Below are 16,664 nucleotides of genomic sequence, written 5' to 3'. Positions count from 1 at the left end.
TGAGAATTCATTAAATTTCTGCAAAAAAAAAAAAAAACTTCGCAGCATTTTAAATATTATATATCATAAAAAAAAAAAAAACAGAAATTAAACAAAACAGTACTAATAAACAACGAATAAATAAATGAAGATCAGAGATCAGAGATTTAAAAACAATTCCAGAAATAGTAAAAAGGAAATCTTTTAATTTCAAAATATTCAAGTATCACAGGAAATTTCCAAAACAAAATCACTTTTTCTGCATGAATCATGCTTCGATATCTGAAATGAATTGTGCAATTATTCATAATAAATATAAAAAAATTAAACCTAAAATTAGATTACAGTAAACAAATGGCAAAAAAAAAAATCAAATATATTCATCATTGAAATACAATATTTCCTAAGTTTGAGATTTTATTATTTTAGAAAACTTCGGAGAAAATATACAATTGAGGGTAATGGTTGTAAAGTTACGAAGGATGAGTCACAATCATGGCATCTAGTAAAAGTCAAATAAAATAAACACGTATATTTGAGATAAAAATTAAATGATCGGAACCTTTTTGTAGAGCGCATGGAAAATGATAATATTTGCCGCGATTTTCAATTGCTGCACCTTCTTTAGAGCATACAGCACAGTGCTATAGAAATTTTATTATTTTATTACCATCATAAAAAGGAAAGGAACAAAGACATAAACAGAAATAAAGTAAAAGGTAGTATAGTTTATTTTCTCCCTTTAATTTAATTCATTACAAATCTAAAAATTTACTGGAGCTAATTTAAACTGAACTTTAAAAAAAAAAAAAAAAACGAAAATTAAAATTTATGTTGGTACATAATTATAACTATCTGATTATACTTAATTAACGTCATTTCTTTTGACCAATATTTACTAGAGAACTGTTCTTCAAAAAGTGAATAAATTTCAAAACCTGTGCCCAAAAAGCACCAATTTTTGTTTCCAGTCCGTCAAGTTGATTACCGACCAGATATATACCAGGTGCAGTTAGAGCACATGGACCATGAAGCCAAATATCGCAATATAATTCAGTCTAAAGTGATTTTAACAAAAAAATGATTTACGATTAAAATGAATATTTCCTCTTCATTTATAGAATGTCATGCTTTTTCCATTCAGTACTTATATTAGGGTATCCCTTAAGTATGATGTACTGATTTAATATACGTCATTTTTCATCAAATGATAAACAAGAAAAATATTTGTCACAATAAAACCCGCAACTACTTCATTATAAGTATAGAACCAAAGCTATAGGGAAGGGAGAATTTTATAGAAGAAAAAAAAAAAAAAAGAAAACCGACAAAATTTCATATATATTTTTTAGAAACTTGAATTTTTTAGCAATAACCAACTTGCTCATTTATTTTTTGTGGTTTCTTAGCCAAATGTGTAGGCCAATAATTTCCATTTAATCGTATAAAGTATGGACCGAATAGATCACCCAAGACAGAGCGTAAAGTACGTTGTTGACAAAGAGCACATTTCCATCGAGTTACTATTTTTAGTTCGTTACACTCAACCTAATAAAGTTAAAAATAGACCGAAAAAACAAAATGAAAAGTGAAATCTAAAATGAAACTCAAAAAATATAGTCTAACCAGCAAATAAACGAAAAATAAATAGCTGAATGGGTATTACAAAAAGTCTTCTAGATCATCTGGCATGGCTAACAAGTAAATATCAAGTAATCTTCTTACTTGATTTAAACGATTTAACAACGCTTCTTGACTTCTCTTCAATAAAACATCATGTTTTTCGCCATTCTTCACCACCATTTGTTCTTCTATAAAACAATAAACATTTAGAAAATTATTTTGAAATTCTCGAATTAACTATTTCTAAAAACATCCTGAAATAACCACCGATAAAATAAATGTAATAATTATTGTCAACAAAAAAAAAAAAAAGAAAAATCTGTATTATATTAAGCAGTTCTGTTAAATATAATTAGTAAATGTTTCTTACTAACAATTAATATCTAATGCAAAGAAAGACTAAGATTAACTTCAGAGAAGCTTAAGTAAAAGTTGCTAAAAGCTTAGCACCAATAAATCGAAAGCAAATAATCGAGAATAAATGATTCCGGTACAATTATATTGATAGCATAATCATAACTTGTTAACACATATAATATCATATAGAACATTCGAATCATTTTAGCTAATAATTATTGATAGTTCCAAATGAACAAGTCGATTAAACAGGAATGATTTAACAAGATATTCAAAAAATGAGGAAATGATACGAATGCTTACTTTTAGTCAGTCTTAGACATGGCATACCATCATCATTTGATCGTTGTGTTTTCATTTTAAATTTTGCATTTAATCGATTTTTGACGAGTTCATCTTCGCTAGCTACTTCTTTTACAGTATGATTTTTCTTCCGTTTCATTTTCTTTCTCTTCTTAGCTTTACCATCATTTGCTACATTAGCTGGCACCTTCCGCATCTGTAATAAAAAAAAAAAAAAGAAAATTATGAAAACTTTAAAAAACTTTCATTTAAAAAATTCGTAATGCTGTTATATTATTTTGAAAATATAGGTTAAAAAAGATATCTTACAGCGGCATAAGAAGATAATTTTATAAGTATCATGTGAAAGTTTCAAGCGTAAGTTCAACAAGTAACTGTTAGATTTCGAGTTATATAACAGTTAAGTTATTTTGCAATGCTCATAGGATTCTATAATAACTCTCTATAAGAAAATCTGAAATTCATTTTGAATGAAGTGAATGTTCTAAAACTGTAATCAGAACTGACTAGTATTCTTACGAGATTAATATTCTAGATGAATCAATAACAGATCAGCCTAAAAATTTTTAACATTTACAAATGAAATATTCAAATAAAACGTGACACAGTGCTAAATACAGCTAGATACATTATATCAAATGAAACACAAATATTGATAAATTTTATTGCAAAATTAGCACAATAAATTGCATACATGAGATGTAATTTTTAGATGTAAACACGAATTATGGGATAAAAAGTGCTAATTTACATTTTGTAGCAAACACAAAGTATTTAAACGAACATTTAATCCGCAAAATCAGTAAATAACAGACTTCACAAACAATACCATCAAATATAAAACTTGTGTAAAGTTTTGACTTGTTTAGCACTTATTATTTGTTGATTAAAAAAATATGCCAGCAAATGTTAATGCAAGAAGTTGGAAGCAAAGATTAAGATGATTGATATTAATTATACTGTTAATTAAATGACATTAAGATAACAATACATAATATATAGGAATACCGATGTAACATAACAACATCAGTTCCTCTAGTTTAAAAATTATATTTTATTTACAGCATACTTAATATCAATTAAAATCATTAAAAATCAAGAAAAGATTATGCAGTTGTTTTTATTTGCAATCCAATTCATCAATGCTTTCAATGCTGAAATCGGATAAACTTTCATCACCTGCCGTCATTTTTCGTACAATCTGAAAAAAAAAAAAACAAAAAACAAACTTAAAGTATGAAGAATGAAGTTAGAATGAATAACTCTTTTTTTTTTTTTTTTTTTTGGAGATTTCGAAATGCAAAAAAAAAAAAAAAAAGACAAATAATTGCTTCCGATAATTTCATATTCAAAAAGATACTACAGTTTATTCAAATATTTCACAATGAGACATAACAGCAGTGCAAACAGATAGCGCTAAAGGAATCGTTTATTTAGATATATTGCAAATAAATAATGTGTTCCGTGCTATCAAATGAAAAATTCCTCTAATATGCCGCTATATTAGCTATATATTGAAAACATCAAATTTTCAATTACGCGAGTGGTCGAAATCAAAAATAATTGGAATTTTAGTAAATTAGTTACTTTAAAGGATCAAAATACATTTCGAAATGAACATGAGATAAAACAGAACTTACAAAAAATAAGCTAAATAAGTAAATTTTCTAAACACAAACTTCTCGCAGTCTAATGCAAGTATCGGCTATATTAGCTATATCTTCGGAATTCAATTTTTCAATTATATGAATGATAATTTCATCCAGAAGTGACAGCAATCCTTTGGATTCATCCTGTACGATATCGTTTCCATTTTCGTTTTGAAGTGTTGACATCTATAAAGGAGTAAAATTGAAATGGTGAACAAATAACCCACAATTTTCTTTCATTTTCATCAAAAGATTTAGAACCAATGTTTGTCTGGTGAGAATTTTCAGAAATCTACAGATTTGTAAATAAATTTATATTTTGTGAAAATTTTTACATAAATTGCACCAAGAAACACTTCAGATACTAAAATAGCTAAATGTAAATAAATTAAACAATTTGCAAATGTGCTGGTAGATCTAGAAATGTAATTGTAAGAAAATCAGAGCTTTTTTTGCTTATTAGATATTTTGTGAAAATTACACATAAAAAAAAAAAAAAAAACAGGAAATCACTTTTTTTTTGGAGTTTTTTTCTTACCCACAGAGTTTAGGTATATTTTCGGTGAACTGAAAGTTTTGAGTGGTCTTACTAATAAACTAATGCTTTCATTACTCACACTTTCGTTGTTAAACAATCTTGCATAATTTCTTGGAACATCAAAATTCGATGTTCAGACGTCCTTGTCAGCCTGATATCATTGTGAATTAAATAAAACCGCTGCTTCTGAGAGTTTCTGAAAGGGATATGTTCTATATCAGGACCGAATTTTCTAACTCATATCTGCTTATATTCATTATTTCAAGTGTGAAAACTTGGTATAAACTGAAGATAATATAGAGGCGGTCATCTGATTTAAGAATAGACTGAGATGGTTTTCAAAATGAATTTTCATCTGATAATGCATCTCGAAAATTAACAAACATCTTTGAATCTGCCTCTCTGGATCTTCTGTTCTAGGGTTCACATATTTATTAGATCTTCCATTCTGGATTTCACATAATTACATTGCTGAGTCGATCTGATTTGAGTGAGTTCATCAAGTTCAGACACAAAGCCATCGGTGATTTCTATGCTACTGGAGAAACAAATTTTACGAAATCGCAACGTTCATTGCCAAAAAAAGAGCAGTATAGAAAAGGTGTTGTGGAATTTCTATAACAGTCATTAAAACTGATCGAATTCCGAATTGAAGTTGATTTAAACCCTTCACCCGATCAAAAGTGCAAGGTTACGTGAAGTATGAGTTAGATGTGAAAATCAATTTGATAATCATTTTATGATGATAATGGACCGGATGATAAGAGTGATATTGGTACCCTAACAGTATGTGATGGAAGAGATAAAAAAATTGTTGAATAATGCCATATTCTATTTGACTATCAGTATTTGTAGTATCACTGATTCTAGTGAATATCAACAAATTCTACGAACTGCTGCGAAAATGCAATATGGAAAAGTGACAAGTTAGCATTGCAAGTGCTAGAATAGAGAAGAGCAGCAATATATATATTATCAAGGATAAAAACACAATTGCCTACTTTATAATTTCAAAACTTGCTTATTACTACAGGTCAGAAACTAGTTTATTAAGATAATAAATAATAAATTCCCTTAATTATTTTCATGATTACATACTTTTTTTTTTAACTTGAAAATCTTTCCATATCTAATGCGAAATTTCTAACTCAAGTTTGCCTTTTTTGTATACTTAAAATTGATATATTAGTCTTACGAAAAAAAACATATACTACCAAAAAGCTTTCGAAACTATTAATAAAAGCTATCCCATATGATTTTATCATATTCCGTAAAATCCTTCAACAACCTCTCATCCACCCTTATATGATAACAAAATATACATAAGAAGCTAGTCAAATGAGATTCACTATTTCATGCTTCATTTCATGCAACATATCCTGAAATGAAATGCACTGCGGAATAGCAAAGGAAAAAAATGGGTGTAAGATGAAGATTTTCATACCGCTGCACCAACTACTATCATTGTTACCTAACACTACGGCATGGTCTGAAAGGCAGCAAACCAAAGATCTTGAAAAATTAACCGTGAAATTTCTGGTCTCGATATGTGACAACGATTGCGATAATAATGATGGGTGTGGTTTCTGTCAGTAAAAAGTGGTGCGTCGATTTGCGTGTGTGGTGTGTACTTACGTTACGTGTGCGCGTGTTGTCTGTGTGTACCGTTCTTTGGCATAATCGAATTTGGTAATGAAAATATGAATTTTCACTTTCTTTTCGTCCGAAAATGCTGCTGCAGCTGTAGGAAGATTTATTGATGAAGAATTTTCAAAAAAAGAAATCAATGAATAATGCTGTCAGTAAGTATATGAGAGTAATTAACATAAGGCAGTTCATACAAAAAATTAAAATAATGAAATAACAATGAATTATTAAGCATGAATCATAGGATAAAGTAAAGAAAAAAAAAAAGAAACTGAAAGACTTGAAAGAAACCCAATATAAATTATTTGCTAATTTTGCGCACTTTCATTACTGAAATTTCAAGACAAAATCAAACAAACAACATATTTATGCAATTACTTTTTTGTAAATAAGTATTTTAAAATGAATAACAAAAAGTATTTCATGAAAAAATTTTCAAATAGGAATGAAGAAACTTTTTTTGACAAAATTTGGAGAAATTAATAATTTATTATTCATATTTTCATTTGTATAGTTTTTGAAACATAAAATAATGAAATTCATTAAAATTTTTTTGTGTCTAGTAAATGTACGAAGTGGTTTTCTTTTTTTTTAATAAAAGAGTTTCATTAGACATATAATATTATTAGCAGGAATAAACCAATGAAGGAAGTGATAATAAATTGGAGAGATAAAATAAAAAGAAATCATAGAGGTAATGATATCAGACGAGGGTAAAGGTAATTGATAATTATAATATGAATGAAAAGAAATCGTTCATAATTATTAATATCAATTATGATCATAATCATTTCTAGACAAATTTATCTTTCTAATTTTATAAATTCTTTAAAGATTATTAATAATTATTATAATTATTTAAGTTTCATTATTCGATATGCTAATGAATATATATTTTAGAATATATTGTGTCTTTTTTCTCTAAATTGCTAAATTTATGCATCATAACAACAACAATCACAAAATATTCAATGATAATTAATAAAGCAAAACTAAATTTGATGAAATGAAGGAAGAAAATGAAGTTGGCAGAAAATAATAGTAATAAAAGTAGCAGGAATAATAATAATTATTATTATAATCATAATAATAATAATAATAATAAAATAATTTATTGGAATTAAATTTTGGAAAAGGAAAAAATCTCATGTGCTAATTTTATTAATTATTCGAACTAATTTCTTTCTTTCTTTTTTTTCTCTGTTAAGCATTTTTTTTAAAAAAGATCACAAGAATAAAATATGTAAATTAAAGATTATCATTCATTTATTAATAATCATTAATTCAGGAAACTATGAACAGTTACTGTCACTGTGAATAATATCAATTATCACGTAATGATATTATTGTTATTCTTATGATTACTGATGCTATTATTATCATAATTATTGCTATTATTATTAATGTTATTACTATTGTCACTAATAATGATATTACTACCATTATAATTACTCTTGTTACTGATATTATTATCATTACCATCACTATTATTATTATTGCCATCATTATTATTGTTATTCCTACCAGTACTATTATTATCATTATTATCATTATTACTATTATTATTATTACAATTATTTTTACCCATTTTATTAATGGAATTTTCATTTCCATTTGCTATAACAGCTTCAATTGTCTCATCGATTGTGTTCAATCTCATGAACTGATTAGTGTTATCATTTGATGATATTTCAGTCATTTCTGATAATGATCCTTCCTTTCCAGCTTCTAATGCGATATTATCAGCGGATGAATTTATCAATGATAAGGCGAACTGTTCTTGTTTGCTAAAATATTTGTTGTAGAATTAAATATATACACATATACAATTTATGAAAGGATTAGATAATTAATTAAATTAGAATTATTTCAAATTTGAAAATAAGAATTAAATGATGAATTTTGCGTAAATTAAAGTAACAAACCAATTAATAAAAGAAGAAGAAATAACTGGAAAAGTTGATAATGCTTCATCTGCTATTGCTACTTCTGATATCATTTTCATCGTATTACAATCAGTGATAGTAGAAGAGCTACTAGTAGCATTATCACTGACAATTTCTGATAATTTTGATGTAACTTTGAGGTGCTGAAATTTAAAAAAGTTTAAACTTAAAATTTTAGAACCATTCATTTTTTGAAATAAAACTAGAATTTTAAAAAAGATGTACAAAAAATTAAAAATAATATTGCTAAATAATTATTAGATTATTATAATATTAAAATTTTCTTTTTTTTTTTTTGGAAAAAAAAACAAATAAGAGAAAAACATAGCATTAGATAACATATGTAATATCTTATTAATATTAAAATAATTACATTTAATTCTGATAAAATTTTTTCGTCTAATTTTAAATAAAAGTCTTTTTTTTCAAAAAAAAGTGTTTGCTTTTACTTTTTATTTAAGCTTAACTGTTCAAAAAAAAAAAAGCTTATTAATCAAAAAATTGCTCAAAATCAATAAATAAATAAACGAAAAAAAAAAGAAAAGACAAAAGCTTATTTCAACAAACTTGTAAATTTCTAGGACGTTTATTACGTGATCCATTTTCTAAACGTGATTCGATCACTTCCTTATATTTCATTTTATCAATACAACCATCTTTGAGATCATCGTCTTGTAAACCATGACAGGTACTCAAATGTCGCTTCATATTGCCCTATTAACAAAAAAAAAAAGACAAATCAATAATTTATTTCAGATCAAAATTGCAACATTTATCGTTTCTTTGTTACAAAATTGCAACATTTATCGTTTCTTTGTTACTCAGTAAGCAAACAAATAATTATTATTGAAAATATTAAATTTAATATAATAATTCTCATTAAAATAATATGTTAAGCAATTAATATTAGATTAGATAGATATGTGTATAAAAATCAAAACGCATCCTTATATTAATACATTTAGTTTAAAAATCAATTTTTTTAAATTTAAAAAAAAATTTTTTTTTTATTCGTCTATTATATAATTAAATATATTTATCTAAAAAAAAAAAAAAATAAAGAGAGAGAGAGAGAAAAAGACTGGAATGCTTAATTTAATCCAAATACTTTTTATAATTTTCATTAATCTATCTCTCTCTATTTTCTCATTTCTCATATTTTTTAAATTATTCTAGTCACAGTTTGTTTATTTATTACTTTATATTTTTACTTTTACTTACTATTATCCTTCCTTTTTCCTTTCAATATTATCATTTTGTTATTATAAATAAATAAATAAATAAATAAATAAACAAACCTTATAAATGGTAGCAAAATCACATAATGGACATCGAAATGGATCATCATTACTACGATCTCTTTTCGTATTTGATAATTTAGTTTTAATTATTGAATTCTGTTCCAATAATACATCACTAAAATTACTCAACCATTGTGCTTTTTCTGCAGTCATTGATGTTTCTAAGACATTTGGTTGATAATTATCCGAAAATATCATCAAATCATTGCATCCATTATTAAATTGATTTGTATCAGATGTGAATTGTTTTAAGATTGTATCTAAAAAGAAAACAAAAAAGAAATATAAATATTAATACTTCGTTTTCTCTTGTTAAAAGAGCTATTTAGAGTAATTTTTTAATAAAAAAAAAATAAATTATTTCCGTTATATTTTATTATTTTTTTGTTTTTAACTCTTTAACTAAAAATAAATTGCAGAAAAAAAAATTTATGAAATAAATTTAAAAGTAATTTTATAGAGACACCAAAAAAAAATACCTTTTCTTTTCAGTTTATTACCATTACGTGTTGATCTCATACACTGATTGACGTGACGTCTAATATTACCCTATAAAATAACATTCGATTCATATTATTAATTATTACTATTATTATCATTGTTATTATTATTATTTTTATTATTATTATTATTAATTATTACTATTATTATCATCATTATTATTATTTTTATTATTATTATTAATTACCATAAATCATATCATTATGTAATTTTATATATTAATTAGTGAAAGTGAAATGGCACAATTTGAATAATTTAGGGCAAATAATAAACAAATATAAATTTTTTTTTTTAAAAAAGAAAATTTTAAAAGAATGAAAACATATCTTGGATTTTATTTTTTCATTCATTAGCATAGTATTACTATGTTATATCATTGAAATTTTCTTAAATAAAAATTAGATAAAATGAAACATAGTAGAATTCATAATTGAATAAATTAAACAAAATAAATTTTACATCAACCCATAGCCATAATTAATACTGTTAAATTATCACATAAAAAAAAGGAACAAAATGATAAAATTTCAATTATGGTTAAAAATTTTATTGGAATTTAATAGATTTGCAACCATTGTAATACGGAGCTAGAAATAAATTGAATAAAAAGCTAAATTACTATTTAATTTTAGTATACTACTAAATTTAATATTAATATTTTGATGTAATATTTTTTTATATTTTTTTTTCGTACAAAAAAATTTTATTTATTCACCAATCATTTATCACTAAAATGCACTTTACTAAAAAAAGAAAAGCAAAATAAACAAATGCTTACTTTATAATGACTGATAAAACGATCACAGTACGGGCAAACTGGGTCAATGCCATTCGAATTTGTAATATTTCCTGGTTCACATAATCCTATATTTCCAGTCGAACCACCCATTTGGTCTAAATAATTTCGACCTGTAATTGTTTAATAAAAACCTATCCTAAATTTAATTTTAGGATTTAATATTTAATGCTAACATATGAATAATAATTCAATTAAATCTAAATGCTTTTGCTAAAGAATGATGATGGATTTTGTATTATAAATATTAATAATTAATTTATGATCGATAATGATTTAAAAAATAATTAAAATTTAAACAGATTAATTAAATAGAAAAAAAACTTTTTTTTTCCTTTTTCTTTTGCTAAGAATTAAATGTTATTGTTTGAAATAGCAATTTAAATGACATTTTGTTAAATATGTAATAATATTAATAAATAAGAAAACGTGTAAATTCTTTTTTATTCAAAAATTATAACAAGTCTCACAGAAAGAGAACTTTAATTATAAAAATAAAAAAGAAAAAATGAAAATGTTAAAGTTTTGTAACAAAAAAAAAAAAAAAAAAAAAAGAAAAAAGAAAGAAATGGAACAGGTCCAACAGCCTATCAATCTTATTAATATGATATTAAAATGAAAAAAAATTAATTTAAACATTCTACAAAATCAATAAAATATATATGACACTCTGATAAAGTGCATTATTTTAGTGCTAAGGATGAAAAAACACAGTAAAAATTCTACTAAATATTGTATGTAACTTACAAATAAATTTAAGAAAAAAAAAAAAAAAAGAAAATGATGGAAAAACAGATAGTTTAAAAAGTAAAATTAGAATGAAATAAATTCTATTCGTTTCTTTCATAAAATAATTTCTTCGTTGTAATAATAATAATAATAATAATAATAAATAATAAATATTAATAATAAAAATAATGGTGGTATTAATAGTCATGACTAATAATAATGGTGGCAAAATTATATTAATTATTTTTTTTTTTTTGTCATCAAATATTTAAAAGTTTTATTTGTTTGTTTGTTTTTTTCTCATTTGAAATTTGTTTAGTAGTTCTTCTTTTTCTTTACCGATAATTTCTCGACATTTTTCATTACGTCCAATATGCCCAGTAAGTGATCTACGTGATGAGTAAACAGCGTGACATGCCATACACGTTATTTGCTTCTTATCACATTTGTTGACAACTGTTTCACCAAGACCTGTCAAAAATTTCCTTTCCTTTTTGGCCTCTTTTTTTCTTTCTTTCTTTCTTCCTATCTTCCTACATAATTATTTTATAATTTTTATTAGTTTAATAATTTTTTAATTTCTGCCCTTTTTTTAAAAAATAAAAATAAAATAATAATAATAATAATAATAATATTGTTGTAAGCAATATATTATTTTAAAATCTTTTAGATTTTAAAATTATTTTCTTTCATACATATTAATACTTTCACTTATTATTATAATAGAAGAATTTTTCTTGCCCTTTTTAATTAATAAATATTAAAAAGTAATGTCCCTTTAATAAACGTAAATGCTATAGCTTAACGTTGATTTTACTTCTATGAATTTTTACTTATATGAATTAATTTACTTACAAGAAAGTAATATTTAATTATTTGCAAATTAGCTAGAACATATATGCAAATCTGCATTTATTATAAGGAAAAAATTTTTTTAAATTATTATATTATTTCTTTAAAAATCCTTCAATTCCAGAAATGAGAATTTTATTATATTTAATTATTATATTAATTTTCGATTTTATGTCATTTAATTATTTAATTATCTCTCTAGAAATGTAATTATTATATTATTTCTCTAAATGACCTAAATTTCAGAAATGAGTGGAAATTTAATTATTATACTACTTCTATACAAATATGCATTTCAATTATTAAAAATTTAATTTAATTACTATATTATTTCTCTAAAGGACCTGTTCCAGAAATGAGTAGGACAAAAAAAAAAATTCTTATTTTTTAGCAATTAACCTGTAGCATGATTCATCATTTTTTGATTGGAGTCAGAAAATCGTAATTGTGTTATTTGACTCAAATTTTCGGTACATTTTTCTTGTTGACCATAATTTCTACTTTCATTAATAATCGGTAGCACAACTGCATGCTGCTGCATCGATTGTTGTTGTTGTTGTTGTTGCTGTAATTGTAATTGTTGTTGTTGTTGTTGCTGTAATTGTAATTGTTGTTGTTGTTGTTGTAGTTCTAATCGATTATCATTGATTAATTCATGACAATTTGTTGTATAATTATTATCAATTCGGTTTGTATTACATGTTTGATATCTGAAAAAAAAAAAAAAAAAAAAGGAAGAAAGAAACAAAAATAAATTAAAATTATAAATTAAACTGTAATTTTTTTTCCTCTATTTTATAGATATTTTATAGATATTTCCTCTATTTTATAGATATTTTATAGATATGAAATTTGAAAAAAAAAAAACATCTTTTAATTATTATTAAAAATTGATGACTAATTTGTAAACATTTATTTTTGAAAATATCTGAATTTATAATAATTATTTTACCTAATATTATTTGAGCAACCAGGTATTGTTGTGTGTATCGGATAACCAAAATTATGATTATTTATGCTCATTGGTACCTGTGTTTTTAAAAAAAAAAAAATGAGAGAAAAAAGAATAATTATTTTTTTTTTTCTTAAAAAAATTTTTCATTGTTAAAATTGTTGAAATTAATTCATTTAGTATAAATTTGGTTGACAAAATTGTTAAAAAATTAAATCAATTAGTAAAAATTTTACTGTCAAATTAATTAAATATTTATTCATTTGATTTAAAAAATTTTTCATTGCATATATATATTATTTTGTTTGTAAAAAAGTGTTTTGTTATGAATGTTTTTTTTTTATTAATATTAAAACTAAAATTGAAAACAAGAAAAAGAAATCTTGAAAGAAAAATAAATTAATAATATTTAATAACAATTATATTTATGTGAAAAATATATAATTTAGTTTCTTTTTTCCTTTCATTAACTTTCTTATTAAGTAATTAATTACTTATTTTTCTTTTCTTTTATTAACTTCAATATTAAAATGTTCTTTTTTTTTTCCTTTACAAGCATACCTTTTTGTTTTCAACAATTTTATCAAATAATTTATAAAATGAAAAGTATTTATAACACTGACATACTGCATAAATGAAAGTATAAGTTATGATTTAAAAAAATATATATATATCTAAAAAATTAATAATTACTTGATTACTAGTAAAATCATTTGTACTATTTGAAAATCGTGTTTGTTCATCCCAAACATTCCATGATAATGTACTATCAGCCGAAAGCATTGCATATGTTGATGAGAATAATTCTGTTGTATCTCAAAATAAATTATTTATAAAAATTTTTAAAATAAAAAAAATAAAAAAATAATTGCAAAAAAACTTAATTGTACAAAATTTTTTTACGAAAATAAAAAATAATATAAAATGAAAAACAATTGTACTTCTTAATAAAATTTTAAAAAAAAAAAAAGGGAAATAAAGTCAAATTTAATAACTTAAACAATTGATTAATTAAATTAATAAAATCAAAACTTCAGTTAAAATTATTTGAAAAAAAAAAAAAAAAAAACAATAATTCTTTATTTGAAATTAATTTTAACATTTGAAGATTTTAATTGTTATCGCAAAGAAATTTTCAAAAAAAAAAAAAAAAAGACGAATTGCTTAACAAAGTAAAAACAAAAGGATTAAAAAAAAAAAAGAAAAATATCTACGATAAAATTTTACTAATTTTTTCATCAATTAATACATTCAGCTGCGTACCAATAAATCCTTACTTTTCTAATTGTTTTTTTTTTTTTTTTTTAAATTTAATCATTTTCCAAAAGAGAAAAAAGTTGGAAAATTTTCGGAACGAGTAATTAGCTATAAAAATTCGAATGCAATTAATGAATTTAAATTCTACGCGGAAAAATGCACTTTAGAGCAAATCCCAACATCAGTTGAGAACAATTTGTTTACTTATGTTGGTTACATTAATTTTAATTATTTCATTGGCAAATAAAATTTTAGTTTTTAATTAAGCCAGAAAATAATCGAAATGAAGTGAAGCATAGATATGTCAAATAAATAATAATTTAATATTTTAGCAATATTTTATAATTTAAATTTAAAAAAAAAAAAAAGCAAAATATAAAGTAAAAATTATTGCGTTTATTTATTTCATTAACAAAAAAATATAAAATAAAATTAATGCTTATAGTAAGCAGCTTATTCGTTTACTTATTCATTATTTTCATTTCTCATCAGACATTTCAAAAATAACATTAATAATTAATATCAAATTTCCTAGTAGTATTCAATATTTATTCTATTATTTAATGCAATAATAATTGTAGAATTATTCATCATTATAAAATATTCATAGTAATTAAATTCAATAAACCATTCAAATCGTTATTTGTGTCTAAAATTTCCAAATGATTTGATATTATCGGTGTTTGCATGCCATAACCCGCGGCCAATGACATATATTCGGTGGTGATCTAAAATAAAAACTTCAATCTATAGCAAAAAAAAAAAAAAGGAGGAATGATTGAAAAATCTTGATGAAAATAAATATAATATTAGAATGTTAAAATAGATTTAAAATCAAAAAAACAAAAATTTGAAAGAAAATTTGAAAAAAAAAAAAACGAAAAAATATAACATATTTCATTACACAAATGATTGGAACAATAAAAAAATTGTGAAAATATTTAATTTTCTTTTACAATCTATTTTTAATTATCATTTTTCAAATTACTAAATCATAAAATTTATTTTGTTTTATCATTTTCTTTTCCAATAGATATAAGCAAAAAAGAGTTTTTCTTTTTTTTTTTTTTTAATGACTAAAATTAATTGCAGTATGTATGTGAATAAAATGTTTTTCACATATAAATTTTTTTTTGTTGTTAAATGGTATTATAAATTGCTTTAAGCACAATTAAACTTTCACTTCTTCACTTCTTGTTGTTGCATAAATTTCATAAACTAAATATTTTGAAATTTTGAAAATATGAAATAAAAAATAAAATTTTTATTAAACAAGGTGAGGAAAAAAAAAGGAATATTTCAGTAAAAATCAAAAAAGGTAAAAGGAAGAGGAGAAATAGAGAGAGAGAGAGAGAGAGAGGGATTGGGAGAGAGGGAGAAAAAAGAAAAATTATTTAACTACCAAATTTTTGTCATTAATCCGGAACTGGTTCTGTGATGTTGATATTGATACAGTATCTGTTGATGGTAATGTTGATGCTGGTGATAATGATAATGGTAATGATAGTGATGATGCTGATGATGATGCTGATGCTGATACCGATGATGATGACGATGATGTTGATGATGATGATGATGATAATGACGATAATGATGCTGATGCTGATGATGATGATGACGATGATGATGATGATGCTGATGATGATGACGATGATGATGGTAATTGTGGTAATAATTGTGATTGTGATAAGTGTAGTGACGGTTGTGATAACGATGGCAGAGGTGATGTCATTGTTGAATTTTCAAAATTTCGGCTACTTAATGGATATAATGAACAATGATCATAATCACTGGATAATGCATTACTCGAACTAACACCATTTGTTGCTGATAGAAGTTGTCGTAACATTTTGATAAATCGAAGTTATTTCAATAATATTTACTGAAATTAGCAAAAAAAAAATTTATTTTTTAAAATTAATTGAATTGCTTGAAAATGTAGGAATGAATTAATGCGCACGAATCATTATTAATTAATGATATATTTGCCTTTTTTATTCCTTTTTCAATATATAATTAAATTTATTTAGTGACACTTATAATAATACAAATAATCATTAATGAAATTAATTAGACAATTGCGCAGATAATATGGAAAGAAATAATAATAATGAGAAAGCATGAAGTTATTATGCGCGCCTTTAAAAGAATCTTTAAAAAACTTGAAAAATAATAAATTTCAATAAATTTTTAGCGCATAACAATTTGAAAAGGATGGAGAGAGAGAGAGGGAG

The 16,664-nt window shown here is 23.6% G+C and overlaps 2 protein-coding genes across 3 annotated transcripts; both read right to left on the bottom strand.

Moving 5' to 3' along the window:
• Window positions 1-491: 491 nt before the first annotated feature.
• Bm3121 (Uncharacterized protein) lies at window positions 492-2,458 on the bottom strand (the record flags this gene model as incomplete). The annotated part of the gene is made up of 5 exons (XM_043082579.1): window positions 492-623; window positions 918-1,037; window positions 1,360-1,527; window positions 1,705-1,790; window positions 2,263-2,458. 5 exons carry the CDS (start codon window positions 2,456-2,458, stop codon window positions 492-494), a joined length of 702 nt encoding a protein of 233 aa, XP_042938513.1.
• Window positions 2,459-3,382: 924 nt separating this feature from the next.
• Window positions 3,383-16,279, bottom strand: Bma-somi-1 (Uncharacterized protein; the record flags this gene model as incomplete). Of its 2 annotated transcripts, XM_043082577.1 has the most annotated exons (18): window positions 3,383-3,463; window positions 3,942-4,097; window positions 4,529-4,559; window positions 4,628-4,645; window positions 4,834-4,851; window positions 6,085-6,190; window positions 7,681-7,883; window positions 8,022-8,185; window positions 8,610-8,756; window positions 9,341-9,603; window positions 9,823-9,892; window positions 10,623-10,753; window positions 11,709-11,840; window positions 12,621-12,931; window positions 13,174-13,250; window positions 13,867-13,988; window positions 15,059-15,158; window positions 15,833-16,279. In XM_043082577.1, 18 exons carry the CDS (start codon window positions 16,277-16,279, stop codon window positions 3,383-3,385), a joined length of 2,577 nt encoding a protein of 858 aa, XP_042938511.1. The 2 variants fall into 2 exon arrangements, with proteins under 2 accessions (XP_042938511.1, XP_042938512.1); XM_043082578.1 differs by lacking the exon at window positions 11,709-11,840.
• Between the last annotated feature and the right edge of the window lie 385 nt (window positions 16,280-16,664).

This window comes from Brugia malayi (assembly GCF_000002995.4).
Source record: "Brugia malayi strain FR3 genome assembly, contig: Bm_v4_Chr4_scaffold_001, whole genome shotgun sequence".
Classification (NCBI taxonomy): domain Eukaryota; kingdom Metazoa; phylum Nematoda; class Chromadorea; order Rhabditida; family Onchocercidae; genus Brugia; species Brugia malayi.
This window is presented reverse-complemented; position numbering and strand designations above follow the sequence as displayed.